At 34.6% G+C, this 12,152-nt stretch overlaps 1 protein-coding gene and 1 pseudogene across 6 annotated transcripts; one reads left to right on the top strand and one right to left on the bottom strand.

Annotated features, from left to right (window-relative positions):
- Window positions 1-585: 585 nt before the first annotated feature.
- LOC105771888 (putative serine/threonine-protein kinase-like protein CCR3) lies at window positions 586-6,473 on the top strand (annotated as a pseudogene).
- A 590-nt stretch (window positions 6,474-7,063) lies between these two features.
- On the bottom strand, window positions 7,064-11,622 carry LOC105773159 (uncharacterized). 6 transcript variants are annotated; one of them, XR_001126991.2, is made up of 4 exons: window positions 11,118-11,621; window positions 10,508-11,011; window positions 9,647-9,784; window positions 7,064-9,561 (listed from the first exon to the last, which is right to left on the bottom strand). XR_001126991.2 is itself a non-coding variant. In XM_012594860.2 (3 exons), exons 1-3 carry the CDS (start codon window positions 11,517-11,519, stop codon window positions 9,740-9,742), a joined length of 951 nt encoding a protein of 316 aa, XP_012450314.1. In that variant the 5' UTR covers window positions 11,520-11,621; the 3' UTR covers window positions 7,064-9,739. The 6 variants fall into 6 exon arrangements, 4 of the variants coding, with proteins under 4 accessions (XP_012450314.1, XP_052488250.1, XP_052488251.1 ...); XR_001126992.2 differs by having other exon boundaries at window positions 7,064-7,823; XM_012594860.2 differs by having other exon boundaries at window positions 7,064-9,784.
- Window positions 11,623-12,152: the final 530 nt, after the last annotated feature.

Below are 12,152 nucleotides of genomic sequence, written 5' to 3'. Positions count from 1 at the left end.
AAGGAGGAGGCGAAGCCTACCGAAGGAAACACATCGAAAGTCAATTCGATGGTGCTCATTCCTGGGAAGAGGAATGAAAATGGGTTGATGTTTGTGGACATCAACATTGCGGGTCAGAAGCGAAGTGCTCTTATTGATACGAGAGCATCGGACTTGTTCATGTTGGAAAAGGCTGCGAAGAAGCTTGGTCTGTCGATTAGGAAATCGAATAAGAAGATCAAGGTAGCAACTTCTGAGAAAGCCCCAACTGTGGGAGTAGTTCGTGATGTGGAACTACAAATCGGCGAATGGAAGAGCAAGGAAGAATTCGAGGTAATCCGATTAGATGATTACAATTTTGTGCTTGGCTTAAACTTCCTTGTCAGGATTCAGGTAACTCTGCAACCATGGGCCGATCAAATCCATATTGCCAGCGGTTCATCAACAAAGAGTATTATACCGGTGCATCGGGATGTGAAAGTTGGGACTAAGGTGTTATCGTCAATCCAACTAGTCGAAGATGTTTCGTATGGGAGAAACATTAAATCGTCGAAACGGAATGCTACGAAAGCTCCTTCAGAAGTGTTAGTGGCGTAAGGGACCGATATGAAGCTTGCGGGATTTACTGTGGAGCCGACACCTTTGGGAAAGGTGGGTTGTGCATCGGGCTTCAAGGGAAAAGGAGCGATGCAAGAACAGTCGAGACGAGTAAATGCTACGAGTAAGGTACATTATAAACACTCTGATAGTGTTTTGAATTCTGACTTGTTGGCTTGGCAAGGTCGTAGGGGCCCTTTCAAAGTTCATAAGCAAGGAGGCCAAGGAACTGTGGGTGGTACGAAGCAGAGGTATGAGAATCGAGGGGATTCCAACAGAAACAAGTCAAAATTGGGGCAAGTTAAAGCGGAGACTTCTTGCTAACAAAATGTACCAACGAGTGCAACGGTTCAAGATAAGAGGCGACGGAAGACGAGGCACAGATTCAGAAGGAAAGAACAAGCCGAGGCAATGAGAAATTTTCAAGGTGAATCCAGTCAGTGTCATCCAGAAGTCACAACGAGGGCGTTGTGAGAATGGGTGGGGGAGACTGTCACGGGCCAAAGTACAAAGCCAGTGACCATGCCATAAGAAGCGCCCCATGGAGGTCTATTGATTAGATGGGGGACATTTAGCCCACAAGAACTGGCCCGATTCAGAGAGCTACTAAAGAAGCCTATCAGATTGAAGCCTGGTTGGCCCAATGACAAAGACATGGCAACTTAGGCAATTTTGGTAACTAATCTTAATAGATAGAAGAGAATCATATCTTGTAAGATTAGATTAGATTTGATATGGTAAATCTTGTAAATCCCTAAAATCAAGGGATATAGTGAATCTCGTCCGTCGATGTACATGTATCTTGACCGTCGGTTTTGGGGGAGCTCAACTATAAATAGAGAGCCTCCCCCTCACTTGTAAATCATCCATTGTAGCTTGAATTCTTAAGAGTAATAGAATTCTTGAGCATTTACTCAAACACTTTGTGTGCTTTCTTTCTTTAGCTTTCTGTTGTTCTCTTGTGGCTTCTTTTGGCACAATCACTTTCGCTATACAAATTGGTGCCTTGGAGGAGTTCTAAAAGAATCTTATCTTTTGGGAGTTAAGGCTGACTTGGGCAAGTTTGGACGAACGGATCGCCTAAGGCCGCATGGATTGCGAGACGAAAGGTCTAGCCCCGTGACACATGGCACTTATTACTCTACTTCTCACGTAACATTATAAATGTCTATAATAATATTTAATCATGTTAAAAATTGCATAACTCTTTCTTGACCAAAACAAAATATTTACAATTTAGTCTCTATTTTTTTTTATTTAATTTATCCAAAGCTCATTTTTGTTGATACTAATACATACCCCATGTCATCTCCATATCAACAAATCATTATCAAGCTATTATTTCTAATACTTTTCCAACTTTACAATTTAGTCTTTATCCACATTTCCATATCCAAATTTTACTTCATTAATTTCCAATAATAAATCATTATAATTCTTGAAAAATTCTCTTTATTAAATTTTTCAAAAATTTACTTAGCGATTTTAGAGCAATGCCACTTATTGTATCAAAAATTTAAGATGTTACAGTAATAGTATTCATCTAATTATAGTTAACTATGATAAACAACTTGACAACAAATCGGTTAGTAAATTCAATTTCGATTTTGAACCAAATAATAGTATATGAATTAATAGTTTTAAAATATATCATAGCCTTGTGTGATTGTATATCACACACTATAATAACAATACATAATATATTAGTTATTATACATTATTGTTTATGATTATATTAGTTGAAATATGTTCCATATTACTATACAATTTGTACTTTTTAAAGTTGCTTCTATTATATTCTATAATATTATATCATATAATATAATATATAATATATCTATTCATCCGTTCTAATTAGATATTAAAATTGACTTAACCGACCAAATCAAACTTATTATTAATTAAAATTTACAAATTTCAGTTGCTACTTTTATATTATTGTAGGTATAAGTATAATTATAGCATTAAGTAGGTATAAGTATAATTATAGCATTAAAAATATTTTATCCTATATTAATGTTTCTAAAATTTTATTTCACTTCATAATTTTATATATATTCTCTTTTGCTATTAATAGTATTAATATAAATGTAATACTTATCAATATATTTTCATAAAATAAATAATGATCATTTATTTATATTTTTTTTATTTTAAGTAATATCATAAAATTATAACTACGAATTTAAGGCTCCATTTGTTTGCCAGTAAAACATTTTCTAGAAAAGCTTTTCAGCCTTTTCCAGTGTTTGTTAGGAAAATATCTTACCCTTTTTATTTTAGGTAAGACATTTTCACTAAAAGAAGCCAACAACGATTCTCAACACCCCGATCATCCCTTTCCCTTTCTTTTCCCCTTCCCCCATCCTTACACCCTGATCTTCTGCTTGCCGTCAGCCAACAATGATTCTCAACACCAGACGACAGCGTTCATCTTTGATTTTTCCCATCTTCGCCTTTCGTTGTCAAAATCTGCATTGCACCACCAGTCAGCGACAACGTTCATCTTCCTCTCTCGAAGGTAAGAATGAAAAAAAATTGATATGGGGAAAGGGCTGTTTATTTTTGTACTTATTAGGGAAGGCCTGTGATTTATTCCAGAAAATTGATATGAAAAAGAGAGAGAGATATGGAGAAAGATTTGAGTTTGAATCCAACCTTAACAATTTACCGATTAATGGTAGAGACACTGTTATTTCTTGCTTCTGATGACTTATATCAGCAGCCAAAACTTTTTCTAATATAGATAAAAAACAATGTAAATTTTTCTAATTTTTCTAATATAGTGTAAATTTTTCTAAATGATGTGAAGATTATGCTACCCTCCACTTCCAGTGGTTACGTCGCGGTCCTCTCCGTTGAGAAGAGGGTTATTGGCTTTTGTCATAGTTGGATCAGTAGGAGGTTTTATGGGGATTTGTAGTATTATTTACTGTTTATGGACTGGTGTTTGTTGTGGTAGAAAGAAAGTACATAACTCAGTTCAACCAAGAATCACAAGAGTTGGTTCTAATGGTGGTCCAGGATCAAACAACAGTTCTTTATCAAGGTCATTTACTATTAGACGCTATAGCTCAAGAGCAATGAAACGTCAAAGAAGTGGAACATCAATCAAACATGCTAATAGAGTGAAGAATTCACCTTATCTGAACTTCTTCACGCCACAAATGATTTCTCACCGAAAACAAGATTAGTGCCGGAGTTTGGTATCATTTACAAAGGTAAGTTATGGGATGGTCGCAAGGTAACCATTAAACGAGGCGAAACAAGTCAAAAAATCAAGAAATTCCAAGAGAAAGAGACCGCATTTGAATCAGAATTGGCATTTTTATCAAGGCTTCATCATAAACATTTGGTTAGGCTTGTTGGGTATTGTGATGAAAAAGATCAAAGGCTTTTGGTTTATGAATACACGAAGAATGGTGCTGTTCATGATCATTTACATGATAAGAACAATGTTGTGAAAACTAGTAGTTTGATCAATTCTTGGAAAATGAGGATCAAAATCGCTTTGGATGCAGCTTGAGGGATCAAATATCTTCACAACTATGTAGTTCCACCTATAATCCGTAGAGATATAAAGTCATCCAACATCTTACTTGATATGAATTGGACAGCAAAAGTTTCAGATTTCAGACATTCACTCATGGATCCAGAATCCGACCAAAATTACAAGCCGATGAAGGCCGTGGGAACAGTCGGTTACATAGACCCCGAGTACTATGGCTTAAATGTATTAACAACAAAGAGTGATGTTTATGGACTTGGAGTGGTAATGCTAGAACTACTTACAGGAAAGAGAGCTATATTCAAGAATGATGACAATGGTGGCACCCCAATAAGCTTAGTGGATTATGCAGTGCCTGCAATTATGGCAGGTGAATTGGTTAAGGTTTTGGACTAGGGGTGAGCATTCGATCGAATCGAATCGAATCGAAAATTTTCGAGTTAATCGAGTTTTCGAATCTCATTTTATCATCCTAACTTTATTTGAAGTTTTCTCGAATCGAGTCGAGTGAGGTGGAATTCGAATCAAATCGAATATATTTGTTCGAGTTAAATTTTAAAAAATAATTTTGGGTCCTTGTAACCACTGTCACCCATCGTAATAAAATTTGTCCACCTTAATCAATTTTTTATTGACTTTCATCACCTCATAATTTATTTATTAATTTTTTATATACCGATTAGCTTCTTTGCTTACTTAGTTGTTTCAATTATTTCAGATTCTTGTCACTATGTATTTTAGAATTAAAAATATATTAAATGTAAAAATATACTTTTTTAATAAAAGTTATTTTAAAACAAAATGTGAAATTGATACCAATATAAAATTTTAACACGAATATTTTATTGCATAATTAATAATTCAATTTTAATATAAATATTCAATATCACTAAACAATTCAATAATATAAATAATATAAAATGTGAAATTTAATTTAATAATATAAATAGTAGATATAAATAAAATTATTACTATTTATGTTTAGTGATTTTTTTTGGATAATTTTGATTTTTTATTTGAGAGTAAAGGGTGAGAAGTAAAAGTTTAGGGGGAAAATAAAAATTTTTGGAAAATAAAAGTTTGAGGGAAAGTAAATACGGGGAGTAAAAATTTAGAGGAAAATATTAAAAAAAATTGGAGGGGGGAGGGTTTAGGGTAGATGAGAGGTGGGATGAGAATGGAATAAAAGTTTTAGGGGAAAAGTGGGAGAGAGTAAAAATTTTGGGGGAAAATAAAAAGTTTTGAGGGTTTTGGGGAGTAAAATTTTGAGAAAAAGTAAATGGGAGAGTAAAATTTTGGTGGTAAATGGATTTTGGGTAGATTGGGGGGTAAGGGAGGGGAGTAAAAGTTTTGGGGGGAAGTGGGAAGGAATAAAAGTTTTAAGGGAAAAGTAAAAAAGTTTGAAAGTTTGGGGTAAAAATGTAAAATATTATAGTTTGATATTCGAATTATTCGAGTTATTCGAATTCGATAACTCAACTCGATTCGAACTCGAAATTTGAAAAAAAAATTCAAGTTGATTCGAATAACTTGATTAACTCGAATAACTCGATTCGTTTAACTCGAAATTCGAATTTTTTTTCGATTTTTTCGAGTCGAATCGAGTTTTGCTCACCCCTATTTTGGACCAAAGGGTTGGACCACCAGAGTTTAATGAAACTGAAGCATTGGAACTGATGGCATATATTGCAATGCATTGTGTGAATTGTGAAGGTAAAGAAAGACCAATAATTGGTGACATTGTTTCTAATTTGGAAAGGGCATTCAATGTTGGTGACGGTAGCCATGGCAGCATCTCTAGTGGTGCATTTTCATTTGTTTCAGATTGAAAATTTTTCCTCCTTTTTTTGTTTTTCTATCAATGATTTATCTAGATATACATCATTTTGTAGTGTAAAGATTTTTCATTTTTTTAAGGATTTTGTGAACATTGAAAGCAAAGGATAAGACATTAGATGGTTTAATCTTGTTATTGTTTTGGATTCAACTTTGACCATTTGGGTCCACTTCACACTGAAAAGCTAAAAGGAACAAGACTTTGATTTCAATTTCTTGAATAGGCTAATATAACTTAATTTGATTTATTTATTTATTGCAATATATGTAAAAACAATTTAAAATATAAATTTATTAATATATATATAAATTTATTAGTATATGTAAAAATAACTTTTCCGAAAAATATTGTCAAAAAATCTGCCAAACAACAGAAAATATTTTATACAAATTCATCTAAACACCAGAAAAATAAATCATTAACAGAAAAGTAAATCATCTTCCCAAAATCATTTTTCAGAAAATATTTTACTGACAAACAAACGGAACCTAAATTTTTTGGGCTCTACATCGAATTTATTTCAAACTCGAACTTGAATTCTTACGGACTTAAGTTTTCTCATGCTCAAGTTCTATCAAGCTCGGATTTTCACGACCTTAAATTTTTTTGAGCTGAGATTTGTTGCAAGCTCGAGCTCTCATGGGCCCTAATTGTTACGACTTGAATTGGCTCAAGCTGAGCTTTCGGGCTTAAGCCAGTTCTGCCAGGTAATTCTGAGAAAGCATCGAGGATATTTCTAAACATTGAATTTATCTAGTGCCGGAATAATGCAAATATGACATCCGCATCCATCATCATGAGATGATATAGAGCAGTTTGACATGCATAAAACTGCAAATATAGCATCCATTAACCAGCTAGCATCACATCGCAATTCACAGTTCACAATATCATATCTAGTGAATCAGAAAAAATTTATTTCTTTCGGTTTTGAGAGAAGGGGGAAAATGAGAGGGGGGGCTAAAGGATTTTGAAACGGAAACGGTAGGTCTCAAATTGATTCAAGGAAATCTGTTACAGCAACTAAAGAAGATATTCAGATAATTGCATTTTAATGTTTCCTCAACTCTCACTAAACAAAATTAGATTCAAGCTAAGATTTAAGTGGATCAACAATATGCCACATCTACTAAAGGTGCAAATGAAAAGGGAAAAAAATTGCATAAAGAACGAAGGCCTCAATTATAAAGACAGCAAAAGAAACTATAAAAGCAATTACTTAATTGGAGTAAAACATAACACTACCCATGGTATCATCAATTCTATTAAAGGAAGAAGGGCATACACCTTTCACGAAGTATATTCTTTGGGGAAACAAACGCAAGTACACAAAGGAAGCCGAGTACTATCCTTTGAACACCATTACTACCTTCCTCAAGCACCCTCTTCTTTTGCGCACCACATCCGAGAAGCCAAGTAAAGATCTTTTCCTCCTCAGTGGCCCAGTGGGATTTGATAATCATGAGGTAGAAAACAATAATTGAGGCAAGAATCAATTACATCTAATGAAGAGAAATATTAAAACTATCCTTCAAAAAACAAGAATCAAAAGGATTTACCTTCCAACTAGAATCCTATTGCCATCTTCCCAAGATTGTAAAACAGGCAGTCGAGATTGATGTGCTTAGTTTGCTACTTGATCCAAGAATCCTAACAGAAAACTTGTCCAACACCTATACAGCACCACCATAAACCCAATTAGTGTACCCATTTATAGGAGGGCAACAAGGCCTGTCGCTTTACTAGGGGCTCTCCCCATAGCTGATGCCTCTTCAGTGTTCAGAAACCGAGACCAACTGCATTTCACGCCATTCATGTATGGCCATCACCAGAGATAATCTCAACAGAATGCCAAGCACCAGTTGGAATCTCCTCGGTCAATACCTCAACTTTGCTACCTTTCTGAATCTCGTTATCAATGAATCAGATTTGAATCCAAGAGAAAAAAAGGTACATTAGGGAAACTGTCGTTGAAAATGGAAAATTTTATGATAGTCCACTTTTCCATAAGCCAATGATGAAATCTTCAAAAAGAAAAATTCAATTTGAAGGGTTTTTTTTTTTTCGCAATATGAACCTGAACCGGAAAATATTTACATAAATATATAAAACATAAAATCCACCCATGTTAAAATACAGATGAACAAAATGTCCAAAATAATGTAAAACCCTAACCCCCAATTGCAGCACATGTAAAGCAGTAACTGACACTTACCAATTGAAAAGAACCTGCCTAGAATCAAAGGATATAACAATCTTTTCACATCAAACATCAGCCCATACAAGTCTTTCGAAGACTTGCCACGGTACATGATTAGGGAAAAAAGACAATGTCACTGACAGCATGAATTCTCATTCATAGTACATGACATAAACTGAACCACTTATTTCAGTCCATGGCTGCATTCAGAAGTGAATAAGAACCTGATATATGATTATAGAAACAGACACTTATCCTCAACAAGCCTTCCAATGCTCAGACCGTGTACATGATCACAGGAAAAGTCCATGTTATCCATAACATAGATTCACACCACTGTACATTATCAGGGGTTAAAGTACTAACGAATAAGTGACCAGAAAATAGGTTTAAGATGTGGGGCAGCCGGTTTTTGGTTCAATTAGTCCAACCACTCCCGGCCAATGTTAACTGAAAATAGATTTACACATAACATGTACTATATTAAATGTAGTCTACATTTAATATTAAATGTAGTCTACATGAATCAATATTAAATGTAGTCTAACTTTTAAAAGTACATTTGGATGGTGGTTAAAATAGAACCAAGAGTTGAGTCAAAATCCCATCAATTATAATAATAAAACCTAAAAGCAACCAGTTTAATATTTCTTGATCAGTTCATGGTTAAATGCCAGTTGTTGGACCAAACAAGTCACCAATTACCAGTTCAACCAGCCAGTTTGGTTCTTCATTCATTGATGCTACAAGGATTTTTTTCATGCAAATAGAACCAAGAGTTGAGTCATTATAATTAAAACCTAAAAGCGATTAAATTATAATTTATTCTTTACCAGTTAAATGCCACTTATTGGACCAAACGAGTCACCAATTACCAGTTCAACCACACAGTTTGGTTCTTTATTCATTGATGCTAAAACAAGGATTTTTCATGCAAATTTCACTAAGATTGAAAACAAATAATACCATGCAAGGACAAAATAACTCCTACATCACATGGGAAGATTTTTGAACCTGGTGTCCCGAATGGATATACATGCATCCATCTAACAAAATCAAGCAACCACCTATGAAGTTAGAACAGCTTTTGATCAAATGTCATAAATCATCATTTACGAACTTGTTTACATTGAGAAAGTAATAATGAAGCCTGAAAAAGGCCAAAGTTGATTTTTTTAGAGTCAAGAGATGATCACATATTCTGGTCAATACTCGAGCATTTAAGGTTATTAGTCTTTTGCACAAAAGAGGGGAGGGAGAGTGTCATTAATCATCCTACTTAAAACGTTCATTATTATACATATATTCTGGAGACGCAAAAGCTTTCCAACTATTATAGTTGTCCTTTTCTTAAGATTATGTATTTTTTTTTCCGTATTATGTATTTTTCTTTCCAGACGTGTCACTGCAATATCAATTTACATAGTAACTGTAGGGCATCTGCAATGAGGAAGACAATGACCTATAACAATACTGCCATATATAAAGTCAAAATTTGAAAAATAATTTTAGAAATGATTCATACCAACAGCAGGGCATAAGAGTTTGTTTAGGAATAAACCATGGCTGTTGCCCCTTGGTCAACTGCTAGAGATGACAAACTCAACCAATCATGGCTTTAGAAGCAAGGTATGGATGCCTCCAACATTGGCCATGAGATATTCTGAGAAAGCATCAAGATATTTCTCAACATTAATTCCATATACTGCCGAAATAATGCATGTATAACATTTGTATCCATCATCATGAGATGAAATAGAACAGTTTCACATGAATAAAACTGCAAATATACAAAATACCAGCTAGATTCCATAAACCAGCCTATAACACATCAGAATTCACAATACCCTACCTAGTGAATCAAGAAAACGGTCTGTCTTTTGGTTTTTTCTTCTTTTTCTCTTTGGGGAGGGGGGTGTGTAAAGGACATGCATTTAAAACAGTATGTACTCAAATTCATTTAGGGAATCCTTTACACCAATAAAAGAATATAATTAATGTAATTCAAATCTTTGCATATTAATGTTTCTCAACAGTTTCACTAAGGCAAATTATATTTTCCTGTGCTGAAATTTAAGTGCATGAACAATATGTCACATCTACAAAAGATTATAATGAAAAGAAAGGAAAAAATTTACATAAAGAAAAAAGCTTCAATCATGTAGGTAGGAGAAAAAACTATTAAAGCAATTACAAAATTGAAAAGTTTCTTTACAATTATCTGCACCATTGGAGCAAACATAACACCAAGATTACCATGTATGAAAGGAATTCTTCCAATCTAGAAACAGCTAATAAAAAGCCTATTATTGTTATCTCTCAACTTTCTTAGCTCCATCAAATGTTCATCATTTGAAATATTAAGAGTAAGGCGTAAATTTGTCACCTTTTCTTCTTCATCCCAAGTCAAAGGCCCAGAAGCATGCAATGCCCCTAGAGCTTTCTGATAGGCATGTAGTTCAGACCTATGGAAGTCATACCCCAATTCCACACTAGTGGAAACATAACTTCCTTCTTCTTGACAACTCACTTCAGGTTTAGAGTCAGCATCACTTCGACAATCCTCCTCTAAGTTTTCACAAGCGTTAGTTACAAAATTAGACAAATTAAGACCGTAAGTCCCTAAACCACTACAACTACCAACAGAGGAGGCACAACTCAGGGTATCATCAATTCTATTAAAGGAAGAAGGCATACATCTTTCACCCAGCATATTATTTGGGGAATCAAATGCATCTACCTTTTCAGAGGCAGGCGAAGGAAGCCGAATTATTATTCTTTGAACACCATTACTACCTTCCTCCAACACCCTCTTCTTTTGCGCACCAATATATGAGAAGCCAAGCGAAGATCTTTTCCTTTTCTGCGGCCCAGTGGAATTTGATGAACCCTGAAGTAGAAAATAATAATTAAGGTAAAAATCAATTAACGTATGACAAAAAAAATGAAGAGAAATATTAAAATTATCGTTTAGAAAAAGAATCGAAAGGATTTACCTTTCCAACGAGGAACCAATTGCCATCTTCCCAAGACTGCCGAATACGCAATCGAGATTGATGCGCTTTGAGTTCGCTACTCGACCCAAGAATCCTAACGGAAAAGTTGTTTCCACCAAGAACCTTGACAATCACCGCCGGTTTCCAGGATAAGTCATCGAACACCTCTACGATATCACCAGAAGCACAATTATTGTTCCCGTTCATAGGAGGAGGGCAAGGCCTAATCGCTTTCCTAGGGACTCTTTCCACAGCTGCCGCCTCGCCAGTGATCGGAAACCAACCGTACTTCACACTATACGTATGGCCGTTGCCCGAGATAATCTCAGCACAACGCCATGCGCCGGTTGGAACCTCCTCCTTGGTCAATACCTCAACTTTGCTACCTTTCTTGAATCTCATGATGATAATCAGATTTGAATCGATGAAAAAAAAAACGAAAATGGAATTGTTGAAGGGAAAATATTGTGGAAACTGGAAAATGGAAAATTTTAGGAATAAGGCGTTGAATTGGGAATTAAATAAGGGGGGTAGGGATTTCTTAGATGGATTAGAAAAAGTTGTTGATGATCGAACGGTTAAATGAGCGAGGGGAATGATCTGACGGTGAGGACGAGAGTGGATTGGGCGTTAGGTTAGGCGGTTAAAAGTACTAAAGAAGGAAGAAGTTTCCTTGCCGGTTCGGTTACATCTAAGAATTACTTTAAAACCAAAATATTATTATTGGACTTGAACTGCCTTTTCTTTTATTTGGTTTTTGACCTTCTTTAATCAATATTAGTTATTAAGTTTACCAAGTCAAAATTGTCTACATTTGAAAAATAAAATTTCTCCCCCAAGAAATTTAGATTAATTATTTAAAAACTAAAATAGTAAAATCAAATAACAAAAAACTTAACATTTAATTTTTTAATGTGTTTAATAATTTGTCTTTCTTGTAAAGAATGTTGACTATCCGAAGGCATCAAGCTCAATGAATGTTTTAAAAGAGTTCTTATACCCTTATTTAGTTTTGAACTGAAGAAAAACCTCTCG

Source organism: Gossypium raimondii, chromosome 6, assembly GCF_025698545.1.
Source record: "Gossypium raimondii isolate GPD5lz chromosome 6, ASM2569854v1, whole genome shotgun sequence".
In the NCBI taxonomy this organism is placed as follows: Eukaryota; Viridiplantae; Streptophyta; class Magnoliopsida; order Malvales; family Malvaceae; genus Gossypium; species Gossypium raimondii.
This window is presented reverse-complemented; position numbering and strand designations above follow the sequence as displayed.

Coding starts and splice junctions, on each gene's coding strand:
- LOC105773159 (XM_012594859.2), bottom strand. CDS start 11,519: ATGAGATTCAAGAAAGGTAGCAAAGTTGAGGTATTGACCAAGGAGGAG. Junction 11,012..11,117: donor ATTGGTTCCTCGTTGGAAAG/GTAAATCCTTTC, acceptor TTTCTACTTCAG/GGTTCATCAAATTCCACTGG.